The 18,287-nt window shown below is 44.1% G+C and overlaps 1 protein-coding gene across 1 annotated transcript in view; it reads left to right on the top strand.

Moving 5' to 3' along the window:
* Positions 1-18,287, top strand: part of LOC138580614 (immunoglobulin superfamily DCC subclass member 3-like) — a 158,986-nt gene that overhangs the window by 113,797 nt on the left and 26,902 nt on the right. The window contains exons 11-12 of the mRNA XM_069651287.1: positions 3,274-3,378; positions 8,957-9,086. Coding sequence (XP_069507388.1) covers positions 3,274-3,378; positions 8,957-9,086 — 235 coding nt within the window. The remainder of the gene's footprint in view (positions 1-3,273; positions 3,379-8,956; positions 9,087-18,287) is intronic.

Consider the following 18,287-nt stretch of genomic DNA (forward strand, 5'->3'; position numbering starts at 1 on the left):
AAAATTCGAATAAAATAAAAATAAAATAAAAATATAGCACCTACTGCCATTATTATGGCCTCAAAGCGCTTTAGGGTAGGGTGGAAGGTATTTTGGAAGACTGTAGGTTGTGCAAACCTGAACATAAAGAGAATGACATTCCACGTGAACAGTGTAACGAATTGTGTGATTCAGTCACTTCTCCCCAGGGTGGAGCTTTTCCCTGGGAGACTAGGGCGGTAAGCCCACTACGCGATACCCTCCATAGGGGTAGAGATAAGCAGTACCTCACTGGGAGAGAGTCCCCCTAGGGGACAAGGACCCTCATTCCGGAATGGAATTCTCTAACCCACCCATTTGTAAACCATCACACACTCACATTTGCTATTGTCATGTTGAATCCTTGAATCAAGCCTAAGCAAAATGCTTGTGTAGTACTGAGACGAAGAAGAGGCTGGGATCAATACAGGATACAATACAGGATACAATCATAAAAGTAATAAAAGTAAGGGGAGAATATCAGGAATTTTGTGAAGCCTGGGAGATTCGTGGCCCAGAAGGCCCAGCCGAACAAGAGAAGGACAGGCAGCCTTCAGACCGTTTACAGAGACTCTTTCGTGTGAAAAAGTGCAGGAATAGCTGTCAGTGGTTTTCACCTCTTCATCTCTTTCTGTTCCTGCTTCCTGCTTCCTGCCAGGGCTCAGCTGACATCCAGCCTACTTCCCCGGGTTCCTCTACTTTGCTTTTAGGTCACTTTCTAGCTATGTGGCCCTTTTCTTAACATGATAAGCAGACAGGAGAAAAGGGTGTTCATGTTCCTCCCTTTCCAGGCTCTCCTTTTTGTGGGGAGACTCCCCTTGAAAAGACTCGTTTTTTTATCGCTTCTTTCCACTCTCTTTAAGATGTAATTGCTCTCTGTCCCTTGATTTTTCTGGAGGAGTACTTTTTGTTAAGTTTTTAGGATCTTTTCTTCCTCATGCATTTTATAGACGGTCCTTCACTGTTTAACCCCTTCAGCATGAGCCTGGGCTACCTGAATAGCTGTTTCCAAGTTAGGCTTATATTGTTGCAACACTGCGTTGTAAAAACGGAGGTCGGCTATTGATAAATTGCTCAAGAGTTAAACTCTCCAGAATTTCGGGGCGAGTTTTGTTCCTAGCCAGGAGAGTATTTTGAATCCTAGTTCCAAATTAATTTCTCTGAATTTCTTCCTAAGCAAACTAACTAGGGTGCTTGTGAAGTCATCTGTGAGTCCAAAATGAAGTCTGTCTACCATCCACCAGTCTCGGGAGGATAGCTCAGGGGCAACGTGCTCGCCTTGAACGCAGGACGACACAGAGCATCACAGGTTCGATCCCTGGGTCCGTGCTTAGCAACCTCTGGATATTAAGCGTGTTATAAATAACCTATCATATATCCACACGCTAAGCTCATCTGACCCTACCGCTTAGGCTAACAACTAAAGCACGGGAGCATGACTCGCTTCTCCTGTGCACTGCTTTCTCAACACCCTTCCTCAATCAGATATTCTTAACTAGTTCTTGGTAACGTCTCTTCTAAGTTCGTATATTTCCTTCAATGTGACTCTCCCCTTTTCTTGTTTCACAGATGACTGGCGAGCACCCTAGTTAGTTTGGCTAGGTGGGGAAGCCCAATGCTTAGGGAGAGATAGGCATTTTCATCTTCCGTTTTAATAAACACCAGTTCAAATGGAAGTATCGAGTCGATCTCCTTCTTCTGCCCCGCCATAGCGGTATTTAGAATTTAGGTGACTATTCATTTACTAGCAGATTAAAGTGAACAGTTGAAAGAGATTATAAAATCAATGCTCCGAGAGGATAGCTATGTCAGTGTCTGTGACAGCTGGACGTAATTTTTCATGGGTCGTTCCAGCTCTCCACATTTCCATTTGTTTGCGTAGTCTCTCCTGCTTCTTTCTCCCCACGGTCAACTCTTCTGTGTCCCCGATGCAGTCCTTCTTCAACACTACCCTCTTCTAGTTAGGTCTTCTGTCTGTCCTTTCCTCCATCCCTTTTTATCGAGTGCTTACAGCTACATTTCTGTCCATGAATTTGTCCATCAGTTACCCGTGTGTCTTGTGCCCGCTTCTGTTGCCCCTCTTGCCTGTCCTCCATGGTTGTGCAGGCTACTTGCTGTACTGTGAGTGTTGCCTACTTGCCATGACACCAACCTCGCTCTTTATTCGGTAGATATTGGTTTTAAGCTGCGCCGTGCTAATGCTTAACGCTACCTGAGTAGCATGCTCTCTCTGCCATACTTCCATTCCTTAAAGATGGCCTCTTTCGGGTTCTATTTGGTGCCACCTTTGTAGACAGCTTGTCTTGGTGTGTTGGGAATATTGTGTTCATGGGTTCTCCTTTGCCTAACGCATTCAGTACTTTCCCTATTTTTTCATCGCACACAGGGCCAAAAGCAAGTCTGAAGGACTGAACAAACACTAGCGAGCAATATTTCCATAATTCTTGCATATTTGTCTTTGCTCCTGTGACTCCCATGTCCGTTTCCTAACATGTATTGTAGTATCAGCTGGAACGGTTGTATCTCAGGTACTCACACTTTCATGATGTTCTGTCATTATTTCCCAAACCACCCTCTGTGATCCAAGTATTTTGCTGTTATTTTGCTGTTACTGAATTCTGGCAGCGTAAATGTACCTTATTATGTCTGTAGTATTCAAGCTTTCTGTATGCTAAGCCCCCTTGAGTAAAACTATTGTTTCCGAGCCTCCCCCACCATATGCCATATCTGCTTATATTTTCTATTAAAAGCAGTTGGAATTGCGCCCCCCTGAACATCCTAGGGGGGGCAACTTCACAGTTTGAAGACCACTACATTATGTCAATTGACAGTGGTATATCGCACGTCTGCAACTGATGTTTCCTCTTAGTGCTGTTGGCCTTTCCACAGAGTTGTAGGCTGCAGCTGGGGGTATAGGTGGAAGGGGGCATGGTGGGATGTATCCTACATGGATTATGTTGGGTGCTGCGTGGGCAAGAGCTCAAATCGTGGCCTCCTCAGCTCTTGTGAGGAACAGACTTAGCCTTCACTCTGCTCCACAGCATTTAAAGCCCAGCACTAGAGTGCGCTGAGCAGCCAGCAGCTGTGGGCAGTCCGCTCACAGGCATAGCCTTCCAGTCCAGCACCACTTCGTTGTCTTGCTACGCGCAACTTCTTTGATAGGGGATTTGCCCTTTCAGTGACTAGATGTGAGGCGGTCCATTAATGCGTATGCGCTAAATCCACACTGTTCGGATTTCTGTTCTTCCTCTGCAGAAGCCTCGGCGTTGTATGAAATCAAGCTGGAGGCCTTCAACGGGAACGGCGTTGGGAACTGCACCATGCGCTTCATATCCTTGAAGGAGAATGCCGAGAAGCTGGGTGAGTTAGCATCACTGCACCATTTTTATTTGTGGGGAAAGTTCCAAGAGGCATTTGTGGGGCTCTTGACAAAACCTTATCCAATCCCAGTGCTGGTGAAACTGTCATCCATATTGAGTTTAAAATGGCAGAGACAGAAACAAAGAACCAGAGACTTAGGTTGGTATTGTGCTCTTCCTAAAAGTGCATTGGCTTCGCGCCGCTGGGCATCTAAGAATTTCCTGACAGCAGGATTTAGACTTCCAGTTTCTAGGTTGTGGAGTGCCGGTTGGCTGTTTACCCAGAACAAATGCAAGTTCACGTCCCTACGAGGGTCCTGGTGGCTATAAATGTGTCCGCTGTGAAGACGAGTTAACGGCTCTTTGTTACTTCAATGGGCCCAGCTGTCTCCTGCAGATTTATGAACCCCGGTAGCCTTGCCTCGCTTCTACAGTGTTACACAATGGAATAAGCCATGGCTGACTTGCCCTCCTCACTCTGCAACCATCATTCCTCTTGCTCCCTTCCCAGGCCTGCTCCGTGAAATCGTCTAGGAACGGCGTGTCCTCACATGGTGTCCCACCCATAAATTCAGTGTGTGTAGCACACAACATGCCACATGAGGCCTCTTTGGGTAGCTAGAAACTATGGCTGGCCTATTCTCCGGCTGCACGCGTAGGAGCTTCACAAAGTAGAGAAACGACACGTATTGATGGGGTCTACATTTGCCGGGTAGGGAGGGATAGATTTGTGAACTCGCCTAAGCGGATTCCGTAGGGGAGGACCCATGAAGGACGAGGACCCACAGCCTTTGGAAGCCCAGCTGTATGGAATTACCGTTATACGCAATCCACCAAACCTTAAGAAGAATCATAGTGAATGGAAGCTTTTTTGAATGTTAGAGAAATGTGCGAGCGCTTGCAGTTTCTGCCACTCTTTGCGCTGTCCAAAATCAGAGCTTAAAAAACTAAAAACATTCAAGATTTCCTGCCACTTTTGTTAGTCGAGAAGGGCCACAAGAGTGCGTGTATACGTTTTTTAAACGTGTTTTTATTGGCATTTAAATAATGAACATTTTCTCCCCTCCCTCCCTCCGTCCCTTAGTCCCCCCCGGCCACCTACAGAAACAAGAGCCCTGTTCCATTTTGCAATTCTGGAAGCTGGCAGGATACATTCTATTATATAATGTCCAATATTTTCAGATTGTGTCGGCACCATTGACGTACATAATCTCCTGTAAGGAAGTCCAGAACCATTGACCAATGAAGGTGAAATTGACTTATTTCCCCTTGTATGTAATAAGTCATCCTTTCCATTGACATAAAGCCCCACAATTTAAACAGCCAATCTCTTAATGTTGGCGATTTTTCCTGTTTGCAACTTTTCGCAATTGCCAGCCATGCCGCTATAATCATCAACATAACTGCTCTGCTATGTGCTCTAGAGGGCATGGCGACCCCTGGATCAAATAACCTACACATCCGTTCCTTCGGAATCAGTACTAAATCCAAAGTTACAATCAACTTTATCTGAGCGATAACCTCTTCCCAAAATCCTTCAATTACCGCGCACTCCCACCCATATGTGTTTCAAGTCACCTTTTATGCCACAGACCCTCCACCACTGGTCCATACTCATGGCATATATTTTGTGCAACTTTCCGGGATATAGTGCCATTGGAACATGATTTTATACCAAGCTTCTCTAACCTGGATCGATCTTGTAATTTTAGGGATATTTGCCCATAGGCGTATCCAATGATACCTTGGTATATCAATCCCCAATGTCTTTCCCCAACTATGCATATATGCCCAAGTTTGATCCGTGTCCTCTCTCGGTAAAATCGAGTACAGTTTTGACACTAATTGTTTGTTCCTGTTATGTGTGGTAATACATTTTTCAAACATAGTAAGATCTCTCCCTGCTGCTTCCCTCTCCCCAAAAATGGCTATCCAATGTCGCAATTGGCAATATTCCATTCTGTCTGTTTCCAAATGTCCCAAGTCCTGCTTACATTCCGTAAAGGTACGGATATCGGTCCCCTGCATCATATCCCGCAACTTTGTACACCCCACTTTTCGCCATTGTTTAAACACACCCAGGATAATCCCCGTATGGAATTGAGGGTTCCCAAACAACTGAGTGAAGGGGGATGGCTGAGTAGATAAGCAACCCTTTTCAAGTAGGCGGTCCCAAATGTCACACGCTACAGCCAATATCCGGTTTATTACATTGTTATTCAGTGTTTTTCCCTCTAACCTTTCGACACAATGAGTTCCCCACGCATCACTTAAAGGCATGCCATATTCCTTCAAGCGAGATGTCTATATAATCACTGTGCCGGAAATACTCGTCTATTTTGTCCGCGATCACCTTCGCCTTTCCTTCAGCATTCAGCAACTCCCCAGGAAATTACCATGCCCACAACCCACTTCGCTGCCCACGTTCCCTGATTGATACCATTAGTGGGGTGTGATCCGACAGGGAAATTGACCCGAGTTCTATTTGCTTTACTTCGCTCATCAACCTAGCTGTTGCCCACATGTAATCTATTCTTGACAGAGATTGATAAATATGCTAGAAGCATGTGTAACGCTTCTTATCCCTCCTACTGGCCCGCCATACATCTCGTAAGTTCAAATTGTCAAAACGTTCTTTCAATACCCGTGATGGAGGTGATGATCCCTTCCCCGTCCCCGTACTTCTATCCTTTTTGGGATACCATGCCAGATTAAAATCGCCAGAGTAGAATCTCTCCCTCTGCAAACACCTCCAGTTTCTCTGCCACCTTCCTCAGAAAGCTATCCTGTCCTGTATTAGGTGCGTAGACTGTTGCCGTGTGATTTGTTCATACTTCAATTGCAAAGTTACAAAAAAGATACCTGCCCTCTGCATCTTCCAGGACCTTCACCGCCTTTGCCCCCAGCGTATCTCTAAACCCCATCAACACCCCTGAGGTCCTCCCCACAGCATTGGATCATTCGGGAGAATTGCTGCCATCTAATAACCGATTTATCAGTCTTTTTTATATGTGTTTTTTGTAGCATAATAACATCCACCCCCTCCCTTCTCAATAATGCTTGCACTTTTTTACGTTACGCTGGGGAATTTAATACGCTCACATTAAGCGATAAGACTTTGAATATCATATTGAAAGCGTCCATAGCCTCCTTTATTATTCCCCCATCTCCAGATTTTCACCTGCCCCCTGCTTTTGCCCCTTTGTCCCCCCCCAACTTCCCCACCCCAAAACCAACCCCGCCAACACTCCTTCTCAGGCCCAGACCAAAGATCCTAAGATACCCCCAGGGACCCACCCCAAAGCCTTTGTCCATGTAATTACCTGAGGTAATCCCCCTCAGGAGGTATCCAACCACCTCCCGTAGATTCCATTCACCCTCATTACCTCCTACCTCTGCCACCCCACCTCTCACGTTAACTAACCCTTACCTTCTGCAAGGGCTATCCCTGGGCCCTCTTCCCCCCCGACCTCCCAGTCCCGGACCCTTCAATCTTGACCCTCTTACAGCCATCCTCCCCTGTACTGTGGTCCATTCCCACTGTCTCTGGCCTCGCTGGAGAGGGGGCCTCCATCGTCTCTCTGCCGGTCTTCTTCTTCTTCCAAATTCAGCAAGGCTTGGCCTCCTGCACACGTTGTAATTCGATGTTGCACTCCTTCCAAGCTGAACAGCAGTCCAAACGGAAACGTCCACTTATATGTGTGGTTTTTCGCAACTACGGCTCGCGTCACTTGACCCATAGCTTTCCACTTTTGCAATGTTACCAAGGTCAAATCTTGAAATAGGTCTATTTGTGATCCATTCACTGTGACATTCCCTGCCGTTCTTGCTGCTCTCAGAATATTCTCTTTCATACCATATAGTGGAAGGTTGACGAGAACATCTCCAGGCCTTGCACCCGGGTACCTTCTCCTGGGTCCCACTCTATGTATACGATCAATCCCAACCTCTTCCGGCTGCACGTCTGCCAATAAATGCCCGAAACATTGTTACATTGTATTTTTCAAATCTATGTCCAGGATTGTTTCCCTCAATTCTTTCATGCGGATATTGGACCGACGCAACCTATTCTTCAAATCTTCAGCCTGTAATTCCATATTGTGGGAGACCCTAGCCCGTTGGTCCAGCAATTCTCCGTCACATCTACTCTTCCTCCTAAAGACTTCACTTCGCCTTTGACCTCGGTCAGAGAGGCTCTCAATTCCTCTCGCAATGCTGCCAACTTCTCTTGGAATATATTAGACATTCTCCCCTCCATATCCTTGAGGCATTCCTTGAGATCTTCTTTGCTGAGCGCCATCTCCAAAAATTCTTGGGAGTCCTGTTTCTGCTCCTCTGTATCTCCTTCCTTTGCTACCAGTTTGCCCCCGTCAATCAGCCGCCAGCAGCACTCTAATTGACCTTCTTGAGCCCCTAGGGGTTTCCTCTTTCTGGCCTGAGTACCCTTTGTGCCCTCTCCTTTCGCTCCTGGCATTGAAGTATCCGTCCACCACCAAAATGTAAAGTGCTGGGGCACTGTTCTGGAGATACAAAGGTGTTATTTATGTATATCAAGTCGCAAGACCCCCTCCACTTTTCTTGCAACTGCCTCTTGCTCTTCCACCTTCCTTTTGCCACCTCCACAGATGTATTGCTTCCCCCTTGTTCCCTTCCGATAGTTCCAGTGACACTCCTCTACTCATTGTCTCTTTGATGGGACTTGTCTTTCAGTTACACATTTGCCTCCTCAGGCCTCATCCTCTTGCCTCCGGCTTCTTCCCATGTCTGTCTACATATTTACTGGGTGTGGCAGGCCTAGTGCAGAGTATGTTGGTTGCAGTGTTTGGTCATTTATTGGCAACATATTCGGTTGTTTGTTTACATTTCTCCTATTTCGCTATTTCCATTGCTTTACCTTTCTGCCTTGGCCTTGTGTGCGATTGTTCCTTCCGTGGGCAGTGGTGTGAGCATCTGTGAGCATATGTGTGCCTTTTGTAACCCCGGTGGTTGGTTGAATGATGTTTGACTGCTCCTGAAGACACCCTCTTCTTTCTCTCCCTTATGGGAGAGAGGTGTGAAGATCTGGTCTATGGCTCTGACTATGATGTAATGGGGATAATGTAAGAGCTGGAAAGTATGGAGTGTGCTGTCCCCCCAGTGTTCCCCGGTGGCAGTTGGACATAGCCTGGGTTGGTGGGCACCAGTGTATGTCCCTTGGTACTACTATGGTTTGCCCTATGTCTCTTACCTCTGTGCCAGTGGACTTACCTGAATAAATGGACTTACCTGGTACCCACAGTCTCGGCCTTCCTTCTTTCTGGAACTTACCTGCCTAGATCACAACAGACATTGTTGCAGGCTCTGTCTAAGATGCTACTGAGATTGCGTGCAACGTGGTACTTACTGTGGTCATTTGGTTACCCTATATACTTCATCACATATGTGTAAATTGTCCTTAGTATCTCAGGGCATCCCATCAGATCTTGTGGCTCCTCCGTGCATCTGAACACATTGTTCTTCCTCCCTCTCTTCCACATAATAACCAGTGGTGAGTGTTGTTTAGCCAACAAGGTAATATTTGCATTGTCTTTTCTCATCAGATCAAGATCCTGTGTGCCACTGCAACCAGGAAGGAGAGACGTCTCTTGCTGGCATCGTGGTGGGAATCCATATCGGGATGGCCTGTATCATCTTCTGTGTCCTCTTCCTCATGTTCGGCTATCGCAAGAGGTAAAATCAGATCAAGGAGTTTAGGTGTTTGAGGCATGATTATATATCCACATTCAGACCCAAACAGAGGGACATAGTTTAATGTTTCTATAGAGTAAAACTCAGCATGGATTTAGGATTCAGGGCTTCTAAATCCATTCTTACCAACAACTTTGATTTGATGGGACTTTTAGGGTCTTTCAGCAGAAATCTACTTTTATCACTGATTGTGCACATTCCATCTTCTTAACTTCCAACCCTCTGGTGTGCCTCAAGTCTCCTCTTTGAGCGCTATAGACCTCACCCTGTATGTGTGTTGTTTGGCATCCCTTAACCCATTCCAGGCTGAACTTTCTAGTTTCTTATCAATGTTTATGATATACAAAAATTGAAATCAGAGTGAATGGTGACCCTTCTCACTCTTACGCAGGCAGCTTTTTCTGTGACCTTATGACAGCATTTGACAAACAGAACGACAAAGATATTCCCAAACCTTTTTGAGGCCAGGGCCAAGCATGGTCTAGGATGGGTAGTTTCCCTATGTTAGTTTAGTGAGCAAGTGCATTGGGATTCCATAGTTCATAGCAGCTTTATCTTTAGCACATACATTGAGACATGTTCTAAAGTCTACTAGATGCCATCAATTTGTGATATAGTGGATGATTACTTCCCTCAGCTGATCCAAACTTAGTCAGTTGGGCCTTTCATTAGTGGAAATAGACACACTCATGTCTCTACAGTACTGGTCATACTGCAGTTGTTTAGCAATTTAGCGAATAATGTATTATTATGTCCTACAGTATGTATTGTACACAGGGGTTTTCACGATACAGGCTCATCCGTCCTCTGCGAGCGGTTTGTAGACTACCTAATACAATGATCATCTTCTGCACATCTTTTAGAAATTTCCTGGTTTGCCAAAGCTCAGCTTAAGCTCAAGGCACTGGTCACCCTGCAAAAACAAAGAGGTGATGGCTGGAAGGTTTACAATGAATCGTAACCACTGCCATTGCTCTGGGCAACCCTCCAGGCCTTTGTTATTCACCCTGGGCCATGTCTCTGGAATGCCCCTCACCAATCCACCAATAGCAGATCATTTCTGTTTCCGCAAGCAGCTAAAAGCTTTGTTCTTTCCTGAATAAACTCACAAAATGCTTGGTTCTCAGTTCGCACCAAGAGACCGTTGTGGTGAACAAGCACTTTGTAAACATGTATGGCATGACATAATATAGCGGTGAAGAGTTTTAAAGTCGTTCCTGGCCCCATTAACCTACGTGTTTATCTATATTTTAAATGAGTTCTAACATGTGTCCTGCAGTGGCCCCTTCTGACCTATCTTGATTACTTGTTGATCATTCAACTTGGCCCAATGAGATTTGAGAAATATATTTCCTGTCAAAAGATGGGAACTGTATGTTATATCTTGTTTATGCAGCTCTAAAGCTCCAGTGGGGCGTTCAAGAGGTTTTGTGGGAGGGGATTCCAGAATCTATCTAGATGTCATCGTCTTGGGGGAAGACTTGAGACTTACAGTGTTTCCCAAAGTTTAACGGTTTAGCTCGTTATGAAGTTCTTTGAGGAGCCTGTACCAAGAGGCTGGAGCAAAGCGCAGATCCATCAAAAACCTTGCAATAGGTCTATCCTGTGGGCCCAATGTCTTAACATGTATTATTCACAGTATCTTTGCATATGGTCTTCCAAGAACTTTTTTTCTGTATGTCTACGGAGAAGTCAAGATAAAGCAAGATAAAACATAACAGGTTTAACATTTCAGGATTGTGGAAGGTAATAGGGCCATGGAATACTACTCAGGTAGCGGTTGAGATAGCCCACAATGACCCTATTATCTATAGAAACGACCTGGTCTCCGCTTTTACAACAATCTCCTTCCTAACAAGAAAATAACTATTTGTTCAGCATGGAATCTCCAGCATAAGCACAGTTTTTTTTACAACTATTTCCTGCCATCCGGGAAGGATCTCAGAAACTTTAAGCTTTATGGATTGGCCATATTATTTTAGCCCGTAAGGAACAGGCATATTTGCAAAAGTCCCCACTGCCTAACACAGTGCAATTCTATGTATTTTTCTCAATGTCATTGGAAGGTCCCCCAAGAATTGGCCACTGGCTCAAGACCTATCCAGCATCAGGTGACTTCTTCATATTTTGAATTTTCATTATCTATTTTCTTCAAAACTACTTTTCCTGGAGTGTATTTTATTTTCCCCCAGCAATCAAATGTGCAACCTTTATTCCATGTTCTCTCTTTTATGTTCTGCTGTCTTTTCTGCTTACATTCTTTTTCCCCCTCGCTTTCTGGTCTGTTGATACATCTGTATAGCAGGTCGCTTTATCCATTGATGGTGAAGTTCACCATTGCCCTCATGCTGTGCTTATTTCCCCCTGCATGGTCTGAACTCGGGTGTTGGCCTGTTCTGCCACTCTCTCCGAGTTGAGTTCAAGACGTTCTGTGTTGCCCTGTTGGTTGGCCTCAGTGTTGGTAGAGGGCTCGCTTGGGGGTTGCATTAGGGCAGTTTCGACTGGGCACGCTCATCATTTTGCATGCATTACAGTAGCCCCGCCATTTTGACTGTGCTATAATCATGATTTCATTGATCCTATTGTATCTGTGCCATGGCTATCACGTCCTTGAAACTTTGTATTAACTGTGGCGTGTCAACCGATTGGTTTAGCGTAATCGTGGCTGTGCCATATTTATTCCGGTTTAGCAAAGGTTCTACTGTGCCATGACTGGCACAAGATGGCCAAAAGAGAGGTTTGAATACAGTGATTCGTTCGGTTTACAACGTTCTACATTGACTCAGTTTTAACAACACTGTGGCATTGTCTTGTAGATCGCAGTTTAAACTCTGCATCACCCATATTGTTTTCACAGAGTTTTGTCTGTGCCATTGCTGTTCTGAGTTAGGTTGTCTTTTTCAACACTGTGGCACAATTTGGAGTAAGTCCTAAAAATTAAAGTGGGGGGACTCATCAACAAACGCAATGGGATGTGACGTCACCAGAAATTAGCATATCAAGGTGAAATATGCATGTTTCATTAAATTGGCTTTGCATAAACACCCAAATTGGCAGGGCGCATGGTGTTTGCCTTTCATAAAATCAATACAAACTTGTTCAAAGGAAAAGTGAATTTCTTTGTGAAAAGAACGTTCGTTTTCGTGTATCCTGGCCTGGCCTGCACTGCGAGCTGTGACGGGGCTCTTGCAGGTGCAGGACATTGTACGCAGCCCAGAGGAGGCGGGGCTTGCACGCAGCACGTGACCTTTCACGTGATCTAACTGAGCTTCAAAGCCCACTGACATCCGCCCGAGCGGCGCGCATTTGTTCAAAGGAAAAGTGAATTTCTTTGTGAAAAGAACGTTCGTTTTCGTGTATCCTGGCCTTGCCTGCACTGCGAGCTGTGACGGGGCTCTTGCAGGTGCAGGACATTGTACGCAGCCCAGAGGAGGCGGGGCTTGCAGGCAGCACGTGACCTTTCACGTGATCTAACTGAGCTTCAAAGCCCACTGACATCCACCCTTGCGGCGGTAAGCCCGACGGTGAAAAGCCCATTGGCTGTTGTGCGGCTGTTCGGCGCTGGGGCGCCATATTCAGCTGTGCTATTTGGAGTCCGTATCCCACGCCTGATCAGCTCGGCGAGGATATTTGCCACCCACAGGTACTATAAGAGGTGCTCTATTACACCTGTATAGTATATGGGAGACTGCGGGAGAATATAATCTCCTTTGATCCCAAAGGCGATCTTGATAATCCAACAATATAGGTATTCTGCACTACCACTCCGTGCAATTGACTATCGAGTAATTGTCCTGTGTGAAACACTCTCTCTCCCCTGGTTATACATTTTTAATCGCTTTATTAGGACTTTAAATTAAGTCTATATGCCTCCTAAAACACGTGGGGCGAGAGCGTCTTATAACCTGAGAAAAGGTAGGACAAACCATCCCCATATGCCTACTAGCAATGATATTGGAGGAGAGAGTTTGAAATTTCCAGCTAATGGGGGAGCCACCATCCCAGAGCTATTTAAAAAAATCCTTCCTGCATGTATTGACGATCAAACTGAGGAGAGGGTACCGGCAGCATATAATAGAAGTCGACCATTGGACACTACGATCTCTGATGATATCGATAATAATTCATTATTAGACTTATGTCTGTCCATACAGAAATCTATGGCTCCTCCACCCAATTCTGAAGAACAGGGGACTACTGTGATGGGGACAGCAAGGAAAGCTACATGTATCACAGTGGAGGCACAAGTTTTGCAACCCGCGAGCTCCTCACCTAGAACTATATGTTCTGGTCGTTTATCAGAATCACCAAACCTTTTGATTAATTCAGACGAGCAGGGGCAAACCAAGGCTGACCAATCCTACGAGCTATCTCAGCTTAACTCGGTAGCTATTACCGAGATACAGGCCTCCTTAGTTTCCCTTCAATTTGCACTAAAAATTCTCCTTAAATTATGTGGGAGAATACATGTGAACACAGTCCTACAGCTGAATCTTCCCACTCCAGATGCAGAATACGAAAGAACGCCTGCAGAGGCAAAGGAGCTCGAGATGCCGGCAGAGCCACCTAATACTGAGGAGGCTAAACAACCCACAAGCGAAGAAACTATCCATCTGACTAAGAAACAGCGCAGAATGGCAAAAAGAGCAGCCCTAAGAAATGTCCCTGTAGAGACGGCCTCCCCACTCCCTGATACAGCAATTCCCCTGCAGAAATCTAAAAAGGCTAAAAAAAGGGCACTCAAAAGAAAGAACAATCGAAATAAAGGTCAGGGTACACTCACTAGCTGGATATTAGAGGAGAAAGCTAAAGAAATATCAGCTGTGAGTAATGCGAGCCAAGATTCCATTCTTATAGACATTCATTCTGCAGTTAATCAATTCTCTACTCCTCAACGGATCAATTCTAACAGCTCATTTGAAAGTATGGATTCTGAAAGGGATACTCAGGTACCGAAGAAGGAAGAGAACAGAGAGGAAAATAAGATCTGCATTGTGAAGAATCTAAATCAGCAATGTCGTAACAAATGGCTACCTCGTGCAGCTATGCTTGAGAAACTCCACTTAATACCCCAATTAAGAGTCATTAGATCTGAGGATTTCTCTTTTGTGGAGCCTTTATGCACCACTAATCCTAACGTGACAGCATTGCATTGCACGGTCCTGGCCTCGGCTCAGCTGATTCGTAAACATAGAGTCAACCTAGCGCAGGTAGGATTAGGAGTAGATGTGAACCCTGATGATGCAGACCCTCTGATCAAAGATGATCCTAAGTCAATTAAAATTGATAATAAATCTAAGTTGCCTTCCCTCACTGGAAACCAAGTGCAAATGTGTGACATTCAGAACACTCTCAAGTGGCTTGCGGAAGCTTTGCCATTGGCAATAAATAGACCCTGAACTTGCTCCTTACTATCCTGGAATACCAGGGGTTTTAAGCACTTCACTGCAATTAATGGGTCATTATCTTATATCATGAATTATTCTTTTTTTATGTTGCAGGAAACTTGGTTAATTGCACCAATCATAATAGATGGCTATAAATTGTACCAGACCCATGCCAAAAAAGGTCCGGTGGGGAGACCTTACGGGGGACTGATGATAGGGGTAAGAAAATCTATAACATCTAGAGAAATAGCGACCGATTCGGAGGATAACATCAATGCGGTGGAGGTGGTTATTCCTTTTAAGAACAACTGGACTAAACTTTTGCTGGTTAACATTTATAACCCCTATGATGCATCAAAGAGCGATCAAATACAAGATAAACTGCATGATCTCTTTATCGAGTGGACTAATGAATATCAAAATAGTTTCATTGTCCTTGCTGGGGATTTTAATTGCTCTATGAAAGGGGAAGGAGGAACGACTAATAATAAGCGTTTACACCTGCACCCCCTCATGTTTCAAGATCTCAGCGATGTAGAAGGGGAGAAGTGGATGTGCTTTATGAAAAGCTGGGAATTGGAATGCCTGAACGGTCGAACGATGAGTGACCGTCCGGGACATTTCACCTGGAGAGCAGGCGTTGCTTGTCATACCCTAGATTACTGTTTCATCAGCCCTGAGGTGGCATCCTTAGTTAATGACATGGTAATTACAGATAATGATTGGAGTGATCACAGAGGCTTAAGTTTGAGTTTAGATTGTGCTTTTGATTTTCCCCCAAGAACAGCGGTAGGAAACCTGCTGGTTAACCATGCCTGTTCGCGATTAATTTGGTCTGAGAAAAATATATTGAAAGCTTGTCACGATTGTGGTGAGTGGAATAATGATTATTATACTAAGTTTGCCAAGTGTACAGCTGAAGACTTAGAAGGATGGATTTACAATTTCACAGCTAAATATGTAACAAGAAAATCATCATTTGTTATTAAAGAACGGGGTGCGATTGAGGTCTATGATAAGACAATTCGGGATGCTAAACGGACCCTGAGAAGGGATATACGTAGAATTAGAACTAATACATACCCTAGCATGGATATACATACCACGGTTAGAGAGGTAAAAAACAGATATAGGACATGGTTAAAATATTGGAAAAGATCGCAGAAATTGGCTAATTGGCAAAAAACTGTGAGAACTATCTGTTCAAGAAATGCCCGGAATATCTGGGCACTTCTGGGAGAAGCTAGGGGGAATAGGGTAACCCCCCAGATTAACCCAATTGATGCCGAGGAATGGGTTAATTTCCTGGAGACACGCAATGGCACGACGGTAGCGTATCCTGCAATATGTGCTACTGCTTACCATGCTCCCGAGTTGTTCCCTGTACATTTGGAAGATCTGATTGACAAGATTACCAAACTTAAAGCCTCTCGAACCCCGGGCCCAAACGGTCTTTCCAATCTTCTTATGAAGAGTAATCCAGTCTTCTGGGCTAATTTTCTGAAAATTCTGTTTGAAAAAGTCTTAAAGGACGGGATAATTCCAGAGACATGGCAAAGAGCAATCTTAGTGCCGGTATTTAAAAAAGGTAACAGGTTGGACGCTTGGAAATTATCGTTTGCTCTCCATGTTAGATTGTTCTGGCAAATTATTTGCCTCCTTATTATTGCAGAAATTACAGTTCTGGGCAGAGAAGGAAGGGATTCTGGACCGCTACCAAAGTGGATTCAGAGTCGGTTATTCTACTGTCCAGAATCTTTTTATTATGAATAGCCTCAGAGACAAAGCCTTATCCCCTAATAACCCGCCTCTGAATGCCTTATATATTGATCTTAAGGCTGCGTTTGACACGGTGAATAGAGTGAAGCTATGGAGGAAGCTTAGGAGTCTGGCGTGCCCTGAAGGATTGCTCTATTATCTACAACTATTGCATCATAACACTTCTGTACAGTTGAGGCTGGACGGAAGTGGATCTACTACTAGGGCGGTAGAGCAAACCAGAGGAGTGAAACAGGATGTGTCACTGCACCCATATTATATAATCTGTTCGTCTCAGATATCCCCGAGTATTTGGGAATTGTGAGTAATTACCCCCCTAAAGTTGGTGCTCAGCACTGCTTAGTCCTGGCCTACGCGGATGATGTGGTCATTTTCGACCACACATTCTGTGGCATTTTACGCTCGGCTAAGCGGCTCTGGGAATATGCGGAGGAGAACGAACTCACAATTAACCAAACGAAAACTGAATTGATCCTGTATAGTCATGGCAAAGTGAACCGCCCCAGAATGATAGTAAGAGGACAGGAAATTCAATATACCAACTGTTATAAATACTTGGGAGTAGAATTTGATTGTAAGAGAAATTTCCATTCCTGCATTCAAGCCCGTAAAATAAAAGCAGCACAATTAACTTCCATGATATGTCAGTTCACGCGCAATAAAAGTGGATACTCTGTGTGGGCAGCTTGCCAACTCTATATCCAGTGCCTAATTCCTATGGTAACCTACGGGCTGGAAGCTCTAGTCCACCTAGACCTGGAGTGGCTTCAGGTACTGGAGGGTCACTTCTGGCGTAAGCTGCTGGGTCTGCCACAGGGAATACCAATGGCAATTTTAAGATTAGAACTGGGCTTAACTTCCCTAAAAGCTCTGGTATTAAAGAAAAGAGCAGAAATTTACATTAAGGTGCAGGTCACCCCGATTAATCCTCTACTGAGGACGGTAAAAGAAGACATTATTGGGAATAAGCAGGTCTATTTTGTGAAAGAAATGACTGACTTATTTGAGATGATCGAATGGACCCCTAATTGGGGAGATAATTATGAACATCTGAAAGCACAAATGGCGGAACGTCTTAAAATCTGGGATTGGCAGAATAATTTTAGACATCTTGCAAGTCTTCACAGCTATGGGTTCACATCTCATGTACTATACACTTTTGGAAGGGCTCAACGATATTTAAACCTTTGCCCTTCGAATAATCTGAGACGTTTTCTATTACTTCTACGTATCAACCACCTTCCTACTTTAACGGGGTTGGGCCCACAACAGGCCATCCCCAAAATTGAGCGTTTTTGTAGAATTTGTAAGAACAAAGCCTCACTTGAAACTGCGAGACATGTCCTCACATTATGTCCTAGATTAAGCTTAATTTATATAAAACACTACAGTAGATTTGTACATAATCTTGACCATATCAAATCCAAAGACTTCTGGAATGTATGTATCAATACTTTGAATCCTAGTCTACATCTGGCTCTATATAGAGTATGGTATATGGTTAAGGGAAAACTTGAAATTTAAAACTTGAAACCTGAAACAGGTGGACAGGCCAACTTCCCGGTAAATAATAGTAGGAAAAGAGTTGTCACACGAAGTTATGTGAAAACTTAAAGGTGCCTGTGACCCATGCAATATGTAACAATGAAATGCAAGTGAATATAAATATTATTATTTTTTTTTTTTTAAAATATATATTTCTTCTTTTAGGCCCACATTCTATAATTGGCTGTTCTATTTTTAAAGTTGCTTTATATTATCGTAATAAGAATCTATTTTTTTTTTTTTTTTGATTTATGTGTAAAGTTTTTGTTTAAAAGACTGTATCACATTAAAAATAAATAAATAAATACACACACAAAACCAAGAGAGGATAATTTCTTCTAATAGTGTTTTTGAAAACTTTAAAAGGTCTGCATGTTTTAAACGCCAAGAACCAATACAAATGTTTTCCCTGGGACTTGCAGTACCGAAATGGAACATTTCACCATTAATTGTTTGTTATTTTTCATCAGGT

Source organism: Ambystoma mexicanum, chromosome 1p, assembly GCF_040938575.1.
Source record: "Ambystoma mexicanum isolate Mex_15411 chromosome 1p, UKY_AmexF1_1, whole genome shotgun sequence".
NCBI classification, from domain to species: Eukaryota; Metazoa; Chordata; class Amphibia; order Caudata; family Ambystomatidae; genus Ambystoma; species Ambystoma mexicanum.